The 20,546-nt window shown below is 37.1% G+C and overlaps 1 protein-coding gene across 1 annotated transcript in view; it reads left to right on the forward strand.

The window, feature by feature from the left end:
* Positions 1-20,546, forward strand: part of LOC107748499 (LIM and calponin homology domains-containing protein 1-like) — an 85,647-nt gene that overhangs the window by 5,970 nt on the left and 59,131 nt on the right. The window contains exons 2-5 of the mRNA XM_016563290.1: positions 1,963-2,032; positions 9,846-9,949; positions 16,831-16,861; positions 18,234-18,344. Coding sequence (XP_016418776.1) covers positions 1,963-2,032; positions 9,846-9,949; positions 16,831-16,861; positions 18,234-18,344 — 316 coding nt within the window. The remainder of the gene's footprint in view (positions 1-1,962; positions 2,033-9,845; positions 9,950-16,830; positions 16,862-18,233; positions 18,345-20,546) is intronic.

The following is a 20,546-nucleotide window of genomic DNA, read 5'->3' on the forward strand; positions in this document are numbered from 1 at the left end:
AGATTCTGGAAACAAGATCTAAATTTAGCGGGAACGGGAAGAAAATTATTCTAAGCGGACAGCGGGTGAACAAAGAGTGAATATATAGCGAGAGCTGGTGGGTGTGGAATATAACCTTGCGGGAGCGGGACTAAAAAAATAGTCCCGCACAGACCTCTACCTAGAATGACCTTGTCCAATTTGTCACCCAATAAATTAATTCGTAATGCTGATATACAGGTTTGTTTTAGATGGAAATATGGATGGAAGTATACTAGTCAACGAAAACTCGACTAGTTGATTGCTTGGACTCATGGCTAGTTGATATGCACTTGGGTATGTTTTTTGTCTTGATTGCTTCATGAGAGGTTATTGTGGTTATTACACTTCACCTCTGATCTGGCTCTGTGATGCTATGTGCTATATGCTATGTGATGTATATAAAACAATAGAGGCATCATTGAGATGCATTGCTGTGGTGTGTGTGTGTGTGTGTAATGTGCTGAAGGTTAGTTCAGACAAAACATAGATGAGGCCCATAACCTCCTCAGGACAACAGGAAGTTAGAGTATGTGAACCCTGCATACACACACACACACATGCTAACATACGGTTTTAATTCTGACCAAGCTTGTTTTCAGTTGGTACAGCTGAAGTGCTCCGGTCAAGTCTATTATAAAAGCATGATGTATGATCTTTTACATTAATGTCCTTAGCTTGATTTCTGTGGGTCTGTTATGCGGAAGCCCTCGTGCCTGATCCCTGTAAGACTTTCCAGATGTATCCTCAAACACTTTTCTCTCCTACAATTATAGCTCGACATGAAACACACACTAACTTCCTTTATATTTTACTATAGACAGGCCTTTATTTTGCTCTGCTTCCTGAAACTTGACAGTGGTTTTTATGACACATTTTATTGTCTATCGGATCACATTGCATCAGGGGATTTATACCATTGAATTTAGTGTCCCTGTCATATAGGACTGTGGATATACTGTGAACAAAGCATTTTTACAACAATCTCGCTCATCAGAGACAAATGTGTTGATGAAAAGTGTTATGTGTGCCTTCTTGACTTCTTCGCAAGACATTTGCTTGCTTTTATCTCCTCTGTTTTTCTTCTCATGCACTGTTTACTTGTTGAACAGCCAATCAGAGTGACCTCTTCCACCTACGGGCTCAGCCACTAATTCAACATGTTCAAATGTCCGAAAAGTCGCCAGTGCGTCCAGCTAGTGGGAATGGTAGAGAACAAACAGCAAAATTGGGCCGACAAATGGTCAGCGATGGCCTGACATTGGCTGACAGCTGACTGTCAGCTTGGTGCTGGCCTCTTATTTAAGTGTTGTTCTATTACTTTGTGCAGTGTGCTATCCATCTCACATTCCCTAAAGCAGTGGTTCTCAAACCTGTCCTGGAGTACCCCCAGTCCTGCACATTTTGTATGCCTCCCTCATCTATCACACCTGATTCACCTCATCAGCTCATTAGTGGAGACTGCAAGACCTGAAGTGGGTGTGTCAGATATAGGGAGACATACAAAATGTGCAGTGCTGGGGGTACTTCATGGAGAGGTTTGAGAACCACTGCCCTAAATAAATCTTACCCAACCTGAAAAAAAAGGAGTTTGATTGGAACTTTTAATTTCTATTTGGAATGTTATCAGTATTCAAAGACTGTCTGGTGGGTGAAGTAACCTGATCATCTGTGTTGCTTGTTTATGCAGGCAGATGTGGCAAATGCTATTGATCCCTGTCCCTTTAAGTAAATGCTGCAAAGATTATCACTGTGAAGCTGCTTTGAAACAATCTGTATTGTACAGAGCACTATAGAAATAAAGGACACTTGATTTGTTTCTTGGCCTCTGCTTAAATTGTTGTTGACAAAACAGCAAAATAATCAAATATGTGTGATTGAGACTGTATAACTTTTTGTGGGGTTTGGTTCTGATTCAGGATGTCTGATGTGTCTCTCTCTCAGACTCCTGAACACAATCAGACCGGGTCTCGTGAAGAAGATAAATAGACTGCCCACTCCTGTAGCTGCTCTGGTAAGTGTTTCTACTATTCTATTCATTCAGCCCTGTGCCCACCTCTCTTGTCTAAGCATCTTTGATTTAAAAAAAAAAATATTATTCTGGAAAGGTAGTCCTCTCAAGCTAACTTTTCACACTGGTAATTAACAAGGCAAAGAAACAGTATGATCAAAAATGAAGGGGAAAAAAAATCTATATATACTGTAATACTTCTTTGCTGAAAGAAGTATTATGGTTCCCACAAACTATTAAGCAGCACAGCTGTTTTCAACATCGATAACAATAAGAAATGAGTACCAAATCAGCGTATTAAAATGGTTTCTGAAGGATCACGTTACACTAAAGACTGGATAATGGAGGGGACTAAAAATGCTGCTTTGCCATCATAGGAATAAATTACATTTTATAATATACTAAACAGTTAGTTTAGCTAGTAATAATATTTCACAATACTGCTACTTTTACTGTATTTTAGATCAAATAAATGCAGACTTCAAAACTTCAAAAAAACTTCAAAAACGTAAAAAGTCTTACTGACCCCAAACGTTTGATGGTACATACATAAATGCTTTGTGTAAATATCTGAGAAGTGCCACATACTGTTGTTTTTTAGCTCTATTATTTGATGAGTTGGGCTGCTGTGTATAAGAATAGCTGATTGGGAAACTGTTATGCTGTGGTGTTTCATTTTTCCCATCTGAAGTATTGTAAGTAATCTTTTTTTTTAATACTTTATTTTGTCTTTCCATTCAATTCACTAAATACATTAAACAAATACAGAATTATTTTATAAAGACAATATTTCCCCCCAGAAATTTTTCAGTTTCTTCTTTTCCTTTTTTTGTGATAATAAAATGCTGCACCACACACACACACACACACACACTTATTTTTTTTGCAGTGTACGTTTTGCAGTGGGTTTATAGGCAGTTTCGCTTTATACAGTCAGTGTCTACAGCATGGTTGTCCTGGATGCCAATTTGAAACAAATATTTGGCTCCACTTTGAGTAAAATGTAAATGTTTTTGAAGATGTGAACATTTTGAAAAGTTTTTAACATTCACTGCTTCCTTGGGAAAATCACTTAATGTTTATATGGAAAACATGTCTTTCTGAATAGTCAAATAATCAACCATCTGTGTCTGTGTGGCATGCTGTGGAGAAAGTCAATATTTCTCCCCCCAAAAATTTTTCAGTTTCTTCTTTCTTTTTTTGTGTGAAAAAAATGCTGCACCACACACACACACACACACACACTTATTTTTTTTGCAGTGTACGTTTTGCAGTGGGTTTATAGGCAGTTTCGCTTTATACAGTCAGTGTCTACAGCATGGTTGTCCTGGATGCCAATTTGAAACAAATATTTGGCTCCACTTTGAGTAAAATGTAAATGTTTTTGAAGATGTGAACATTTTGAAAAGTTTTTAACATTCACTGCTTCCTTGGGAAAATCACTTAATGTTTATATGGAAAACATGTCTTTCTGAATAGTCAAATAATCAACCATCTGTGTCTGTGTGGCATGCTGTGGAGAAAGTTCACATTAACTTTCCACAGTGATTAAAACATCTGGTAGGAATCTGATGAATCTTCTTGAATTGCTTTGTGGTAAAGTTTGGTAGTTTGATGCTGGCAAAACTTTAAGGTCACTTTAAGGAGTCTTTGTGGTTTCATAGTTTAGCTACGAAATGGATATTAGTCTAAATGTCAAACTCCGTATTGAGTTAAAATAATGGCTAATGAATGCAGCTCTTGTTTTCTTTAAGGGTGTTCTTTCAGTTTTGCCCTCCACCTCATTTTGTCCTCTCACATCAATGACGAGTCCCAGAATCCTGTGTTCTCCTCTGCTCAGCTCCTGAGTTAATAAAAACAAGTATGTGCAAGACGGGGGTGACTCGCTATTCATTTCATGACTTCTTTGATGAAGGCAGACGTAATAAAAAGCTTTGTAAGAGTTTGGAGGACAGCAGCCAGAAGTAGAAAACAGAGTGAAAACAACAGGTGTTAATCACCCAGTGCTTAGAATTTGTGTTTTGAAGGAAGTTTAGTTTGGCTGGGCCGTTTCCTTTCTCCTCCATCATTCACCCATTCCCTCGCTAGATTGGGTGTCTTATCTTCTCCGTTCACTAATCAGTGCTGCCACCCTTGTAACAGACATGGGTAATTACACGCCAGCATTCCTTAAATCTCTCTGTCTCGCTCTCTGCCTGTTTTCCCCCATGTCTTAATGTGATCCCAGAGCTACAATTACGCTGGAATATCTTAATGCACTTTAAAGCCCTGAATGCTTCCTCTCGCCTATTATATCAGACAAGATCTCTCATGTTCGTATTACAATAACTGTTACAATCAACCTAGACAGGCATCATATGCATGCTTGTTGTGAAGGCTGTTCCAAATGGTGGGCAGCAATGTTGCAATATATTAAATATAATGATATTATATTTTATATAAGTTCTGGTCATCAAATCTGATTGCTTGATCATTTCCCGTTCCAAGAGTGCAGATATTACAGTCCAACAGCACTGGGGACTCTGCTTGTCTGTGTTTGTTTCAGACAGACTGTCAGTCTGTGCATTAGTGTTTGGGACTTTTTAGTTTAAACTTTCTGATATTACACTGATACCCAAGTAGTTAGTTAATTCTGCTGTTCTGCTGAACTTTTTCTGAATTTCAGCTTTTTTAACTTGTTTTATATTGCTTAAATATTACATTTAATTCTAGTTAAGAAATGCAACAATATAGAATCTCTTGACCAATAACAATAACTGATAATCAGTAGTTTGTACTAGTGGCCATAACTGATATGGAATATGAAAAATGGCAGCAGATGATTCAGATTCAAACAATCCCAAATATATTTTTTTTGTATTACTACACAAATGTTACAGAAGACCGAACCAAAAAGAAAAGGAAAAAAGGCAAGAATGAGGAAAGATTTTTAAATTGCCTCCTCCAATGTGACCCCACAACCCTGCCTGGGACTACGAGGAGGAATAATTTTTGTTTATCAGGGTGGCCTTTGTTTGGAGGATAACGTGGAGGAATTCACTGACATCTGCCACGAGCAACGTGTGATGCTCGTGAACCTCATGCTCATGAAAGGTTTTAGGTGTGGGCTGCTCTTTACCTGCTTCATGCCATCCTCCAGAGCCCCCTCCCTCCTTCTGCAGTTGGACTTTTTATGGAGCTGGGACTCGCCTTTCAGGAGTTGGGGAGTACTGTCACAGTTCTGTATAGGTCTGTTCCTTTTTTTCTTTTTTTTCCTATGCCTGTTTGCCTGTGTTCCCTTTGCTTATTATTTGCTATGGTTTCTGATTAGTGCACACCTGTTTCAGTTCCTATTAATTATCTAGTCTTCTGTTCACTGTTCGGTCTCGTTTATGGTATGTGTGCAGTGTGTTGCACGGTTTCTCGTGTTTATTAAAACTCCTTGTGAACTTTCTTCATTGTGTGCTATTTTTGTATTACTACACAAATGTTACACATGACATTTTAACTTTGTTACAAACACTGGATCTTGTGAGACTGGTTACTGGTAAAAAAAATAAAAAATACCCAGTGAAAGCAAATATAACATTGACAACAATTATGATAAATTAATTTATCAGTAAATAATGTATTAGACACTAAAATGTATAAAAAAAATTATTATTTAAAAATCAAATATTCATGCATTCATGACATCGCTGCGGTTGCCTTTAATCCAATTTTAAGATTTTAGCTTTGAGGAAAATTACGCAATACAGCCCAAGGGACTTTGACATTTTTCAAGTATTTCAAAACAAAATACCACAACCTGAACTATTGCAATCATTGCACTTTCAGACAAGCTCAGGTCTGTCGTCTTCTAAAATAATAAAGGTCTTCTTGGCACTTGCAACCAGCTCAAAACTATTGTCAAGAGCAAATTGCACAAACATGCTGTTATCGCCTGCATCATAATAAAACAGGTTAACTCTCCCTTCCTTTTCCTGTTTTTTTGGTTAGTAGGACTTTTGGCCCTCCAGACTTACTATTTTGTAGCCTACACAGTTAGGGGTCTCTCAAGTTTGTTTTTGCTTGTTGTTAATTTTGCATAAACTGCTGTAATATAGTAATGTTTTAGTTCTTAGCTGTGTGCTCATACAGAGAAGCAGGCCAACCTGAAGTGCATACCTGGAATGTTTTAGAGAGTTTGTCAGGGTTTAATAGATAAATGTGCTCAACGCTTATCAAAATAGTCAGAGTTATAAATTAAATTAAAATGAATTGAGTAAATAATCTCAGTACATACTGTAGTTCAAGAGATTTTCAAAGATTGAGTTTGAAGTTCAAACCCAATACATTTATAAATCTTGCATACATTATGTTTATAGGTACATTATTTGCATAGGTTCTGTTGAAAACAGAAATTAGATGAAAAATTTGCAATTAGAACATAGAAAAATGAATTTCCTAAAGAAGCTTAAAATACACTACTGTGGCACTGGGTTCCAAAATCATTTTATAAGAGTGCCCTGTTCTGTAGCCCCTATCCACTGCCTACTTCAGCAGTCTGCTTCTTATTTTCCCTGTTTCTCCACCACCAATATTATGTCTGCTCACCATTTCCTTTTTATGCAGGTGTCAGCGCATTGTTTATGAGCCGGCTGTTTTTCTGGGTGGGGTGGCTGTATGAATGGAGGTGAAGGAAAGTAGGGAGGAATTCTGTGCTGGAAACATGACTGCTACATTACACCATCAGAAGTATCTACAGCTCTTTTATTTATTATTAAATTAATCTCTTGGCACTTGGCACTCTTACATGTGTCCAGTCAGTTCATCATATTTTTGACCTTCTGAAGAAACTGTAATGTTCAAAACTACCCTTTAAAAACAACATCAGCCTAATATCTCCATTCCCAATGTAAAACTGAATGGATCAGTGGAAACATTTCTTGTAGTGTACTTTGCGCCTCACCATCTGGCATTGCTGTCTTCATCTAATGGATAAATCTGGGTTTGGCACATGCCAGCAGAATGCAACTGTAATGCTGCAGGAGGAGTAATTGTTTAGCATTGTTTTTCATTACTTTGTCAGGTTTCTTACTTCCAAGGAGGACTAGTTGAACATTGTACATTATTTGTTATTTAAAATTGTCATTTATTCTATGTTTGACTGTCTAATTTAATATATCAATGATGTTAGTAACATTTGAACAAGTCTCATAGTCTCCCATACACAGGGCAATGCTATACAGAGCCCAAATGGCTGAAAAATATACCAGTATAGATATAGTTAAGCTAATGCCCAAGGACATAGGACTTCATTTGAAATTCAGTCATTTTATCACCTGTACATTGATGTAATTTGCATCTTAACTTTCAATGTATCATTGGAGAGATTAATTAGGAAGTCATGGTCATTCAAACCATGTTGATTCAAGAATATATAACTGTCATTAATGACATCATGCTGATGGTTGAGCAAGAACTTCTGCTAATTAATCGGTTTGTGAACTAATTCATTGCACATTGCATGCAGAAAAAAATATATGTTTATTATTTATATATTTATCCCACAAATTAAAAATTGGTTCCCCTGTTTTATTAATTTGTTCCCTTGTTTTAATTAAATCATGGGCATGAATTAATGTATTACCATGACATGGCCACACTGTATGAATTAGTTTTATTTAAAGTAAAACACTAGGGAACAAAAGTACAATATGGCCACAATTTAATAAAATGAGGAAAATAATTTTTAATTTGTGGTAATGATAAACGATAACTACACATGTATTAGTATTATACATGTATTATAACAATCAAGGCTCATAAAATGTAAAAAACCCTGGTAGGGGTGTGTATGTATATATATCAATTTAAGGCTTTTTATGACCCTTTTTAAGATCTGCAAAAATAAAAATTAACAGTGTATGAGCGGGGTAGGGAAATGTTTCTGGTAACATTTTTAAATTATAAAATTATATGATTTATAGTTCAAATACAGTTTTTCATAAAAACAAAAAATCTTATAAAAAATCTTATGCTGATAGTGAAATGTCTGGGTGTGCAAGACTAAGGTGATTCCTAGATCCCTAAAGATGACATTAGGCATTAGTAGAGTAGGGATCTGTGTTCATTAATCAATGGGTCTGTCTGATGTCTTTTTTTTCTGTTGGGCAAAGAAGTGAAGTGAAAGAGAAATGAAACATTTTCTTTTGTACAGAACCTAACTGCGTATTCAGTTTAAACCCAAAGGTGAAAATCTTGTAATCAGCTGTTCTGCACCATGACCTCCTGGTCAGCAGGGGGCAATATTTCACAGCTAGTTTAATTCAACTGAGTATGTTGAGGAGTGACAATAAATAAATTAAGAAAAATGAAGAAAATGTTTGAATTGCCATTGTCTTAAGTCATATTGGAGATTTGTCATTATACTGCAGGGGTGAACTTCTGCGAAACTGAATAAAATAATAATAATAATAATAATAATAAACATTCTCTGTTTGTGCTCTGAGTTTGTCACTTTTAATGTTCTTTTGAAAATGCTACATGTGCAAACCATCTTCCCATACTTAAAATGAGAAGCACTTATAACTAGCTATTGTCACCAAAAGAGAAGCTTTAAGGGCTCCCTGTGGTTTTCCACTAAAAATAAAAGCTTGATGGTTTAACTCTTGAAAATCAGAAAATTAAGACATCTGTAAATATTAGTATTGCAGTTTTAAAGTTCTACTGTTAAATAAAGTTATTAATATTTTCTTTGTTTCTTTCTATTTCTTTGTTTCTTTCTTTTTTTCATTCTTTCTTTCTGTAGTCATATTGAAATGTATTCTATTATTTATTTATTTTTTTTAATTGTGCAGCCCTACAAACAAACACAGTATTTGGTAACCCACTTTTGTTGTGATGACAGCAACAGTCGAGTTGATTTGAACAAAGCCTGATGATCATGTTCTTGTGTGTGATTTGCCACTGATCCAAAGAGTATTTAACCATCTGGAGAAATGGTCACATGATCAGTTTACTTATTTGATTAGTCACTTAGAAAAAGTCCAGAACCTGAAATATGTATTATTAATTGTACATGATAATTTTTTATTTTAAAATGTAAAAAAAATCCTAAAACTTAGTTTATTTTCAAGTTTAAATTAAACTCACATATTTTTTTTTAATGTTGTTTCAGAACTTTGGACCCACTGAATTGAATATGTTGCAAGAAATTAATAAAATCAGTAAATAATTATGGGTTCAGCTGATGAAATCTTGACTCAAACTGATGAGCGGTACTGCATACTTCTTCAGTATATTGCAACAACATAGAAATGTTGCCTTGTTATTTGTATGTTATTATTGTGCATTGTCAGAAAGGGCCGGTTCTAGGGGGAGGGCTCTCTCTCTTTCTCTCTCTCTCTTTCTCACTCTCGCACATGGGCGTGAGACAAAAAGTTGTGTCCCTCCAAAACAACAGAGGAACAACAATCACTAGGGACAGGAAACTGTGCCACCCTTCCAGGTCCGCTGGAGAGAGAGAGAGAAACTGAAGGGAGGGATCAGGGGCCTTTCATTGGAGCTGGGAACCAGAGAGTAGCAAATAACAGAGATCAGGTTGCACGTTTCAACAAAAGGCACAGAGCCACCTGAAGGAGAGAGAGGCAGTCCTGTGCCTGAGGTAGAGTATGCGTTTAACATTATAAACTTGCAGAAATTGCGAGAAAGAGAGAGAGACACAGGCAGTGGATGACCAAAACCAAAAGTGTCAGTTTGCCTCCCCTTCTGCTCTTTAATGTATGTGTGTGTAGTTAGTCTTGGCGCTGTGTTCATGCAGGATTCACTCACATGTGTGTTTGTGTGCGTTTAGGATAATGTGGCGCTCTTCCTGAAGGGTTGTTTGGAGTTAGGTTTGAAGAGCTCTCAGCTATTTGATCCTGGAGATCTACAAGACACTTCTGCACGCTCTAACAAGTAAGATCAACCACTCATTACACTGTGATTGTGTGTATGTGTGTGCTTGTGTATGTATGTGTATGTGTATGCCCATGTTCTTGTTTACTTAGAAATGCTGTATTTTTGCTATAATTTCTTACATTGCAATATGTTACTTGAACAGTGGAGTTCTATAAATATTTCCAAATGATTTGGTTGCCAGTAGAAAAACATTGAACTCTCATTAAAAGTGATTGATGTATTATTATGATTTCCTCACAAAATCTGTTGAGTTTGCTGTATAGATTTATTTGAATAACATCTAATGTCTTCCGTGAGTATTTTAACCATTGTAGTTTATATAGTGGCTTATACACTTTGATATGACTATACAAAATTCATATATATGACCGCACCAACACCATCAGATTAGAACAAAATTTAAGCTGAATTAAGCTGAATTGGCACTGTTGTCTACTGTAGAGCTGCTTTACATTACACTGTTAATGATCTCCAATTGTGTCCAACTGACTCGCGCTGAATAATGACATTGCTGCCTTTTGTAGATCTGTCAATAACTTCTCATTGTTACTTAGGGCTGCACGATAATGGCTAAATGGTTCATTTGGATTATTTTGGTCAAAAATAAAAGGTTGTTGGACTATGTGTCAGATATAAGAGATGGTAAGTAGAGCGGGTAGGTAGCCAAGTAAGTTGCATGGAAGTAACAACGAGACCAGACAAAAGGAGGAGTGCAAAGTGAGGGCTTATAAAGAGTGACTTGGTTAGTTTAGGCAGGTACAGTGAATCAGAATTCTGGGGATTATGAATGAGTGGGGGGAGCTGCAGGATCTTGCGTGGCTGGTGACTCCGTGACAATTACCAGATTACTAATTTGTACAGAATACATTTATATTCATGTTTTTTAAAAATGTATTATTTTTCATGACTAAAGATGAATGGTATATATATATATATATATAAACTCAAACACTTCAAAATGATTATCAGTAGAAAAGTTATTAATATTATCATGGTATTGTTACACACCGATGAACACACTGAATTCATTTCACCAAGTTTTACATTTAAAACCAACACACAACAAAATAAAATTAGCTCTAATGAACAAAAATGTTGACTGAGTGACTTACAACATAACATTTTATCTACTAACATGTACAAGAAGTTCAAATGTTGTACAGACGGAGTCTGGTTTCTTACAAGTTTTTTTTTTTCTCCGTTTCTATCACCAATGGTGTTTTGTTTCCTTGCCACTGTCGCCTTTGTCTGTCACACTGCTGCTACATAGAAGACAAGCGCTCAAAGAAGAGAGATTCCAATAGGTTATTTATTTCACAAAACTCAGAAGAATAGGTAATCCACAAACCGTCAACGCAATGTTCAAACAATAACCAACCAACTCAAACTGAACAGACAGGAACTTAAATACACAGGCAAATGAGGATAATTAACAAGACACAGGTGAACTAACTAGCATAATCAAAGAGGAGACAGAAACTAGGTAAAATAACAAAACAGATAACCAAAGTCCAAACAGGTGATGGTGTGAAATATCACCCCCCTCCTGGAAGATGCGATCTCGTGCCACAGAGAAGAAAAGGGTGAGGAGACAGTGGAGGGATGGCAACAAGGGATGGCAAAGGGCTGGCAGAAAGGCAGGCAGACAACCAGGGCGGCGATGACGGAGGGAGGAGCCAGGGTGGAATAGATGGAGGGAGGAGCCCGAAGCAGGAGGAGACGGGAGATGGTCCAGAGCCCAGCCAAGAAGACGACCCACGGTGGAGCCGACGGACAGAGGAGCCATGGTGGAGGAAAGGCTGATGATTCCAGGGGGCTGACTGATGCTGGCGAAGCAGGTGGGAGAGGAGCCCAAGGCAAAGACGGAGAGCCATAGAGCCAGGGCGACAGAGAGGATCCGGAGGGCCAAGGCGCATGCGGGTATCTGGAAGGCTCTGGTGAAGCCGGAGTGACAAAGGACCAAAGTGGAGCTGGAGGGAGGAGCCCAATGGAGCCAGAGGGACGAGGCGAAGCCAGAGGAGTGTAGTCCCGAGGCAAGGGCAGGTCGACGACCGATCAAGGCAGAGCCGGACGGGACGAGGGAGCCTGGCAGAGCTGGTGGACTGACGGGCCACGGCGGAGAGTAGGGAGCTAGGAGTCATGGTGGAGCCACCAGGTTGACGGGCCAAGGCGGAGTCCAGGATTCAGAGGCTGGAGGCAGAGACAAGGGATCCTCCATCCACGACGCCGATGGAGACTGGCAGACCCGGGAATGCTAGGGACAGGGGAACGATCTCTGTGGTCATGGCAGGACAGACAGACAGTTCAGGGTAGACAAACAGTTCATTGCAGACCTCCATGGTCAATTCAGGACTGACAGGAAGTTCAGAAGAAGACAGGAGACTGGGCATATCAGAATAAGTCTATTAGATCCTCCTGAATCCAGCTCAACCTCAGCGGTGGTGCAGTGGGCGGGGCTTTCCTCTGCGCCCCTGCTCTCAACTGTTTTATCCACTGACGCGTGCGTGCGTTGTTGCTGCCTCTCGCACTTGGTCAGACGATCGATGAGGCTCTGGCTCCGGGGCGATCCTCAGCTCTGTCGCTCTCTCTGGCGATGGCTCATCGGACGTCGCGGGCTTTGGCTCTCCGTCTGCGGTGGGCTCTGGCTGACGCTTTGTGCAACGGGGTGATTGTTGGCTGGGTTTTGAGTCGGGAGTGGGACTAGTGTCGTCGTCCGCTGGTGCGACAGTCAGGGATGAACCGCATAAAACCAGCACCCACTCCACGTAGGGGAGAGCCTTCTCCCTCGAGGGTCTTCCCCGGACAACTGTGCACATGTGGCGGTGTTGAGGCCAGTGCGTAGGAACTTGCATAAGTAGTCGTCCGGGAAGGTGGTCTGATGTGCGAGACCCAGAAATAGTTCCAGGTGCTCCTTGAGGGAACGGTTCCACTGCTCCAGGCAGAGCAGGTTGATGATGAAGTGATCCATGAAAGAAAACAAAACACTGGCAAAAACGGGAAAATAAACTGGGTAAACATGATGGGTACTGTCTCTTTTTGTGGTCGGTTATTCTTTCACGCTGCTGCTACATAGGATACAAGTGCATTAAAAAGAGAGATTTCAATAGGGTATTTCACAAAACTCAGAACCTTGGTCAGGACCTTGGTTCCCTGAGAGGAGAGAATGAGACATTGCGTCACAGTTGACGGTTTGGGGGTTCCCCTCCTTCCTTGAATCTACTAAAGCCTTATAAAATCTCAGGGGTGAAAATTCACCCACCAGTGGCGTTCAAGTGGGCAAAATAGAGGCGGTCTCCCCCACTCTAGAAGGCGGATACCATTGGACACCATTGCCTCAAGATGCGCTCCAGCCACTCACTCATTCATGCAATATAAGCAACCCTCCATCTTAGTGCATCAAATAGTTGTATCTTGGCCAAATATTGTCCTATCCTAACAAACCATACATATATTTTTATCAGCTTTCAGATGATGTATAAATCTCATTTTCGATTAATCGAAATCCTCTCATCCTCCCATGGTGTTCAACTAGGTCCAGTGGCTCAGCGCTGCTGTGACATAAGCAATAGCATCGGCATGGTCGCCATTTTGCTCTCACTCATGATGATGATAGCAAAACTGTTAGCTCTGTTATATCTGTTCTCATGCCCCCCTGCTAGTTAAAAGTGATGGGAACAGTAATTGCTCTTAGTATGCTGCTATAACGGCATGTTGCCATCATAATTACTTATATTCGCCCGGCAGAATGTCCTGGCAATAAGTATTTCGAATGGCACAAGAAGGTTTATCACCTCTCGCTCCTCTACATGACCAACTTATGTTGAGCAGAGCACTCTGGTCAGTTCTGTGATTTTGCCCCCATGGTAGTAGCCCTTGCAGAAAAACCTATTCCAGGTGTGATAAAAAACAAAAACAAAGAGGCACCTATGCATTTGCTATATATGTTATATCCTGAATGTTCCTTACTTACATCACATGTATTTTTTGTGCATGAGGAATCAACCAATCTAAAACTGATGTTTAGACTTCGTCTTGTAACACTGTTACAGCCCCACCGAGATGGTGATGACTGACTGGGTGCTGCTGCTGCCTTCTTGGTTCATCTGCACGAGATTATCCCTGCAATGATCTTCACTTTTTTATGCGTGCACTAGCATATGCGTACAGTACACGTACGCGTACAGAAATTAAGTAAACTTTTGGCTTTATTCTTCATGGTTTATTGTGAAATTGGCCCTATTCATGACACTTAATGTTGTGATTCCTATTTCTGTCATGACAACTCTTGGAGAGTTTAGCATGGTAATATACATGGTAATGTTAATGTGTTTGGTCTTGGCAGAATAGATCTGCTATGCTGCTACTGCTGCGGCAGAGCAAGTTCCAAGACTTGCTACTGCCAATACATCCACAGGCTTGCTGCTGTGAGCATGAAGCAGAAACACTGCTCCTGCACATATAACATATATGAAATTAGTGCTTTAGTACTCGAGTCCAGACTTATATATGCATGTCGCTGAGTGTAAGAATATATACTGCTGCATCAGCAGATATCCACACACATACTGTAGAAAGAATGAAAACAGAACAGGATAAAACAAAACACCCCTCAAACAAGCAGACCTATCGCCAAGACAAATGCTGCTGCTGCTCCAAAAAGCCATGTGGACTGCCTGTATTACTATCTATGTTTGCCTGGGTTACCTTCTCATCCTGTTTTTTTGCCCCAATGACCATTTCTTGTCCAACGGTCATACATTTATTTTGCAATGTCTGCACTATTGCATTTTCATGGGCAGATAATAATTTTTGACTTTTCAGTGTGAGTTTAATATGTTTTTTGGCCCATTTTACCTTTCAGACATCATTAGCAATTACATATCACTTATAAATGGTTATATACAAAATTAATAGTAGTTATTGGCTTTAAGTGTACGAACTTCCTCCATTTTGCTTTTTTGCTGTTTTTTCTCATAGCCACAACATGTAGATATTAAACAAAGGTGTGTTTGTCCACTGCACTGTCTGTCGTCTCAGATGTCCCACTCAGAGTTCATGAGTGCGGTAGTTTCTTCTCAGTGAGGGATAAGCCATCAGGCATGAAGAGGTCTTTCTGAGACAGCACTCTGAAACTACAGTAAATCAAAAAGATTGTCTTCCTCATAAGATTGGTTTTGTCAAGGTTTTGTCAAACTGAATGCACAAGAGAGATAGAATTTCATTCTCCCTCTCTGTTAGTGTATGTGTTTTTGCTTGTGTCATAGTGTCGCAGTTCAGAATTACACAATTGTGTAAATCGGTGTTTAAATATTTTACCAGATTGTTGTTATTTAGTCTGAAGGTCCAGACAGAAAACCTGTTTTTTAATTCTTGCATTACATCATCTTTGGCACAATTTATGATTTTTTTTTAAACCGGCTGTTTAAAAGTAGGGTTGGACAGTATCACGGTATGCACAAAGCAATAATTATGTTTTTCTTTAAGTTTTTAAAAGTGCCAAAATAATAAAGTAAATACAGCACCTTTTTTGACAACTATGTTTAAATCTTTCAAATTGCTCAAATTACTGCCAGTATGAATGTTGTTTTAGGCTGATATTATATTAGTAGTAATTATTTTATTGTTTATTTTGCCATTTATTGTTTTATAATTTTTTTTAATATATATGTATTTTTCAGTTAATCAGTTTGCTTGATAAAAGAGGTTTAATGAAAATATATGCCATTAATAATTAACAATTATGTAAAAAATATTTCTGTAATATTAAAACAAAAGCAAGGCACTTAAGGTCATTACAATGCCCTTTAGCCTCCTCTATTAAAAATATAATATATCCTCATGTGCTTATTTCTGAACTTAACTTTTTTTTTTCTCTTAAAATCTACATGTGTCTGTGTGCATGTCTGCTGCACACCTATACTGGCCTATCTTTTTCCATTCCTGTCTCTCTTTCATTCATATCGCAATCATCACTCTTTCCACTGGATCACAGACAAATCTATAAAATGAGCACAGAACTGAAGTATGTAGATACTCTGCTTGTTGATGGAAACAATGAATGCTTTTGACAGATGAAGGGAGAGAGACAGACAGGAGGTGCTATCAGAAGAATGATCTAATACGTATTGGAATCTGTCATGTGGTGTCAACCAAAGCCTATCTTACAGGAGGAAAGCTTAGAAAAACAGACCGCCCTCTGATTCAACAGACATGAAGGAAACTCCCTCTCTTTTTCTTTACAATAGCCTTTTCTTTACAATAAAAAATATATATATTAGAAAATAAAAACTTGGACACATGAGGTAGAGGTAGTTTGAAATGTCAGAAGCTTTCGGTGTCTAGAGATGATCAAATGAACTGAGAGACACTCCATGCAGGGTCCCCAACATTTGATGATTTGAAAGTTTTGAATGTTGAAAGATTAAAAGATTTTCGGTTACACTTTATTTCGATAGTCCGCTTTAGACATTATATTAACTATAAGTAACTTTGTAACTACATGTCAACTACATGTCAACTAATTCTCATTAATTTGCAACTACATGTCTACTAACTCTCAGAGTAGACTTAGGGTAGGTTTAGGGTTAGTAGAATAAGTTGACAAAGAAAGTGTTAGAAGATATTAAGCAACAGTCTACTAATACTCTACTAACTGCTAGTTGACATGTAGTTGCAAAGTTACTTACTGTTAATAGAATGTCTAAAGTGGACTATCGAAATAAAGTGTTACCAGATTTTCTCTTATGAGTTTAGGTAGATAGTAAGATCATTTGCGTTATTTCTCACTCACCTGTTTTCTTTTTTTTTTAATCTAAATGATTGAGTTACATAAAATGAGTCCACTTACACGTCTTTCTTATTCTTGGTCTTTCTCACAGAGGTCCAGACAACAACAAGAAGTTAAAAAATGTAAGTAAAATCTTCAGTGCCATGCCACTGTGTATATATGTATCACAAAGGCTGCTTTATGTGTATCAGTAGAAACGTAATAATTTGTAGCATAAATATATTTTTGAGCTAATTACTCATTTATTATAAAAATGAAGTTGCTCCAACTAATGGATTTGTGGGCATGAAACCAATTAATCTTATCTTTTTCAGTTAAAATCAACAGCTAGCTTAAATATAATGAAAAGTAAGATATTACTTGTCACTGACATTAGTACAGTCATTGCTCAAAGAGTCAAATGAAATTTGTTTTAAGAAAGTCAGTTAACACAGAAATTTGAGTTTACATTACATTTTCATGATCAGCATTATTATGTCAACAGAACTTATCAAAATTATCTCAGAACTCATTATGTTGGCAACTTCAAAGGTTTGATTACATTTTTAACTTGCACAATTACATTAATGTATTCTATACACTAGGACTAGGTAAATCAAATGGGCATCTTATTTCAGCTAGAACAGTTAACACAAAATGATGAAATGCCTCCTTTCCTTTGTTTTTCTGGAACAATAACAGGATTATTCTCAACAAATATATGATTATAGACCACTGAATGATAACACATATGATTGAAGAACACCACTGCTTTTTTGCGATGATTTGTGATCATGAAGTTCGGTGTCAATAAGGGGTATTATCATAAATATTATACAATACGTTCACTGTAGGATTCAGATTGGCTCTTTATTTTAGTGCCACTACAGATGCTCTGTATATGGAGGGCTGAGTGGAATATTCACATATAAAACTGAGTGAAATATTCTAACAGATCCAAAAGTGCTGGAACAGCCCAAAAATTACATCATATACTACCGTAGGTCGCTCCCATTTAAAAGTTTGGGGTTGGTAAGCTTGTTTTAATGTTTTTGAGATAAGTCTTTTATGCCCTCTAAGGCTCTCTAAGGCTGCATTTATTTGATTAAAAAATTCAGTAAAAATAGTAATATTATGAAATATTATTACAATTTAAAATAACTGTTTTCTATTTGAATAATTTCAAAATATAATTTATTCCTTTTCAGTGTCATTTTATATTATAATCTTTATTTTTATTGTGATAATATTTCATATTTCATAATATAACTGTTCTTCTAATTCAGTGTAGTATTTGGTTGAAAATAATTTAATTAGAAGTTGTCATAACCCAAAAATACTGATGCAGACTGTTGCATTCATTGTTTTTTTAGAGTGTACATCACAGTATAGCACAGTTTCTGTGCGGCCTTTCTGTTTGTAAAGAAATAAAGGCACTTTGTTAATGAATGAATGAATGAGCGTAAAGATAATAAGATACACTGACTGAGGAATATTTTGACTGTGTTCCTTTAGGTTTTGATCAACATCTACTGGCTGGGCCGAGCAGCCAATAGCAGCACCACATACAACGGGCCCACCCTGGACCTGCACAAGTTTGAGGAATTGCTGTCACAGATGAGAAAGGTAAAAACAAATCAAAACCACTTGCATTTCTATCTGTCATTAACACTAGAAATGTGATTTTATATAATTGGTGGCATGTACAGTACAGAACATCAATCCAATAAATGTCAGCATATTTATTAGTTTGTCATGAATCCTCAAATCAGAGACCAGAATATCATAAAGTTTGAGAGTGGACTCTTGACTTGGACTTAGTACCACCCGGATTTTGACTTTTTCAGATTTTTGTGGCACAAAAAATAAAAAAAGAAAAGAAAAGAAAAATAAAGAATTTGCGGTGGATTTTCTAAAATATTGTGTTGATGTTTGCAGCATTTTTGTGTTGTTTTGCAGTGGGAACCCACCAATAATTATTAATAATAATTTTTTGTAATTAGTATTAGTAACACGAAATGTGCAATTACTTGTAAATATTTTTGTGCATAATTATAGAAAACAGTTGTGCACAAGACAATGGTAAAATTCCAACAAAGAAATATACCTATTTCTGCTTTTCTGAAAATACAGAACTGTGTTAGACACAGAAACGTGCACACCTTTACCAATTTATTATGTTATTCACTCTTCACTAAAAACATTCTTACAGTTTTTACAGCTTAAATATAGTAGAGGTCGACCGATAGTGGATTTTACCGACACCGATAGCTAGGTTGGACCACACTGGCCGATACTGATTAATCAACCAATAGTTTTTAAACTAGATACTGAATGAAAATTAAAATAGTGCTTTACTATAAAAAAAATAAATAAAAAAACCGTACTGAACCATAATTTGTAAATGAATAAAAATATTAATATTAATTATTATATTAATCATTAAAGTTAGTTCACAGTTTATTAACTAATGTTAACAGAATAAATTTTAAAATTGAAAAATTTATTAGTAATGGTAAATGTTGAAATTATCACTCTCTAACAAGGAACAATACTTATACAGATTTCATTAATCCTAATGTTACAAATTAACTTTTATTGTTAAGTGTTTCCATTTCATTTCAGCAGTTATGCTTAAAGATGGTCATCTTTAAATATCTACACAAAGGTCATATCATTGAAATTACATATATATGGATATTGTATGTATTCTCTCACACATTATTTGCTTCTATTTTATAACACTTTATGATTATCTAATTAAAATAACAAAATATGTTAGTCACACACTGGGGAAAACCACAGTGCTAGGACAACAGGTGGGTCAATATCACTGTAGGGTGCCTTTTGGTGTCATGTTCATAAATAAATCATTTGCCATGATAACATAAAAATGACTATAAAGAGTGTGTTATATTAGGCTAAGTTTTTATATTCATAACAAAAGCATTACTTGGCTCTTTAGATGCATTTTCTAGATTTTTTTTTGGTTTTGTGTAAGAGGATGCATGTTATTTTGCTATGTCCCATGCACTTCTCATTAAATTTGAATGATAGTAGAATATTGTCAAATCATAAAATTAAAAAAATATATATATCCTATTAATATTTTGGTAAATAAGAGATTACTCAATTTGAGTGTATTGATCAATTGGTAATAAAAACTATATTTTTATTTAATAAAAAAGAAGAGTTTGTCCATGTCCCTTGAATGGTTGTTCACCCTGTCCTATTGGGGAATAGGTCCTATCTTAATGTCCCTTTAGGAAAAGGCCATCCCTTTTAGTGACATCAGGACAACAGATTTTTTGTCTCTTCAGTGGCAGGAATTTCAGCGGCTGAGGTAAGCAAGTTGGTGACTTTTCAATTGACATATTTTCTTCGTATGAGTTTGCTTACTTGCTTTGCCAAAGCTTAACATGTCCACCCTGTCCATGTCCATAAAATATGTATTCTTTTCAATGAACCTTTTAAATCGGTTCACACATTGCACCAAACGATTCATTCACGAATTAGAATGATCCGATTGCAGCTGTTCTCGAGTCGACAACTCACTGATTCAAATGAACCGTTTAGTGCGAGTCTCCAGTGAACTGAATTCACAAGTAAGAACCGGGAGATGTTGTGAGCGCGCGCGAGTCTGATGCTGTTAAAAGTAAGTTACTAATGTCGAATTTTAGGATTAATTATTGTAACTGAAAATCATATTTAGGTCAAAACTGTCAGTTGTTTATTAACTAAATCTGCTGTAAAGGGTGATCTATTTAAGCCCACTCAACCCTCTACATTGCGAGTAAATCACTCGCATATGCGACTAAATCTTACTCT

Source organism: Sinocyclocheilus rhinocerous, unplaced genomic scaffold (genome assembly GCF_001515625.1).
Source record: "Sinocyclocheilus rhinocerous isolate Xijiao unplaced genomic scaffold, SAMN03320098_v1.1 scaffold49, whole genome shotgun sequence".
NCBI classification, from domain to species: domain Eukaryota; kingdom Metazoa; phylum Chordata; class Actinopteri; order Cypriniformes; family Cyprinidae; genus Sinocyclocheilus; species Sinocyclocheilus rhinocerous.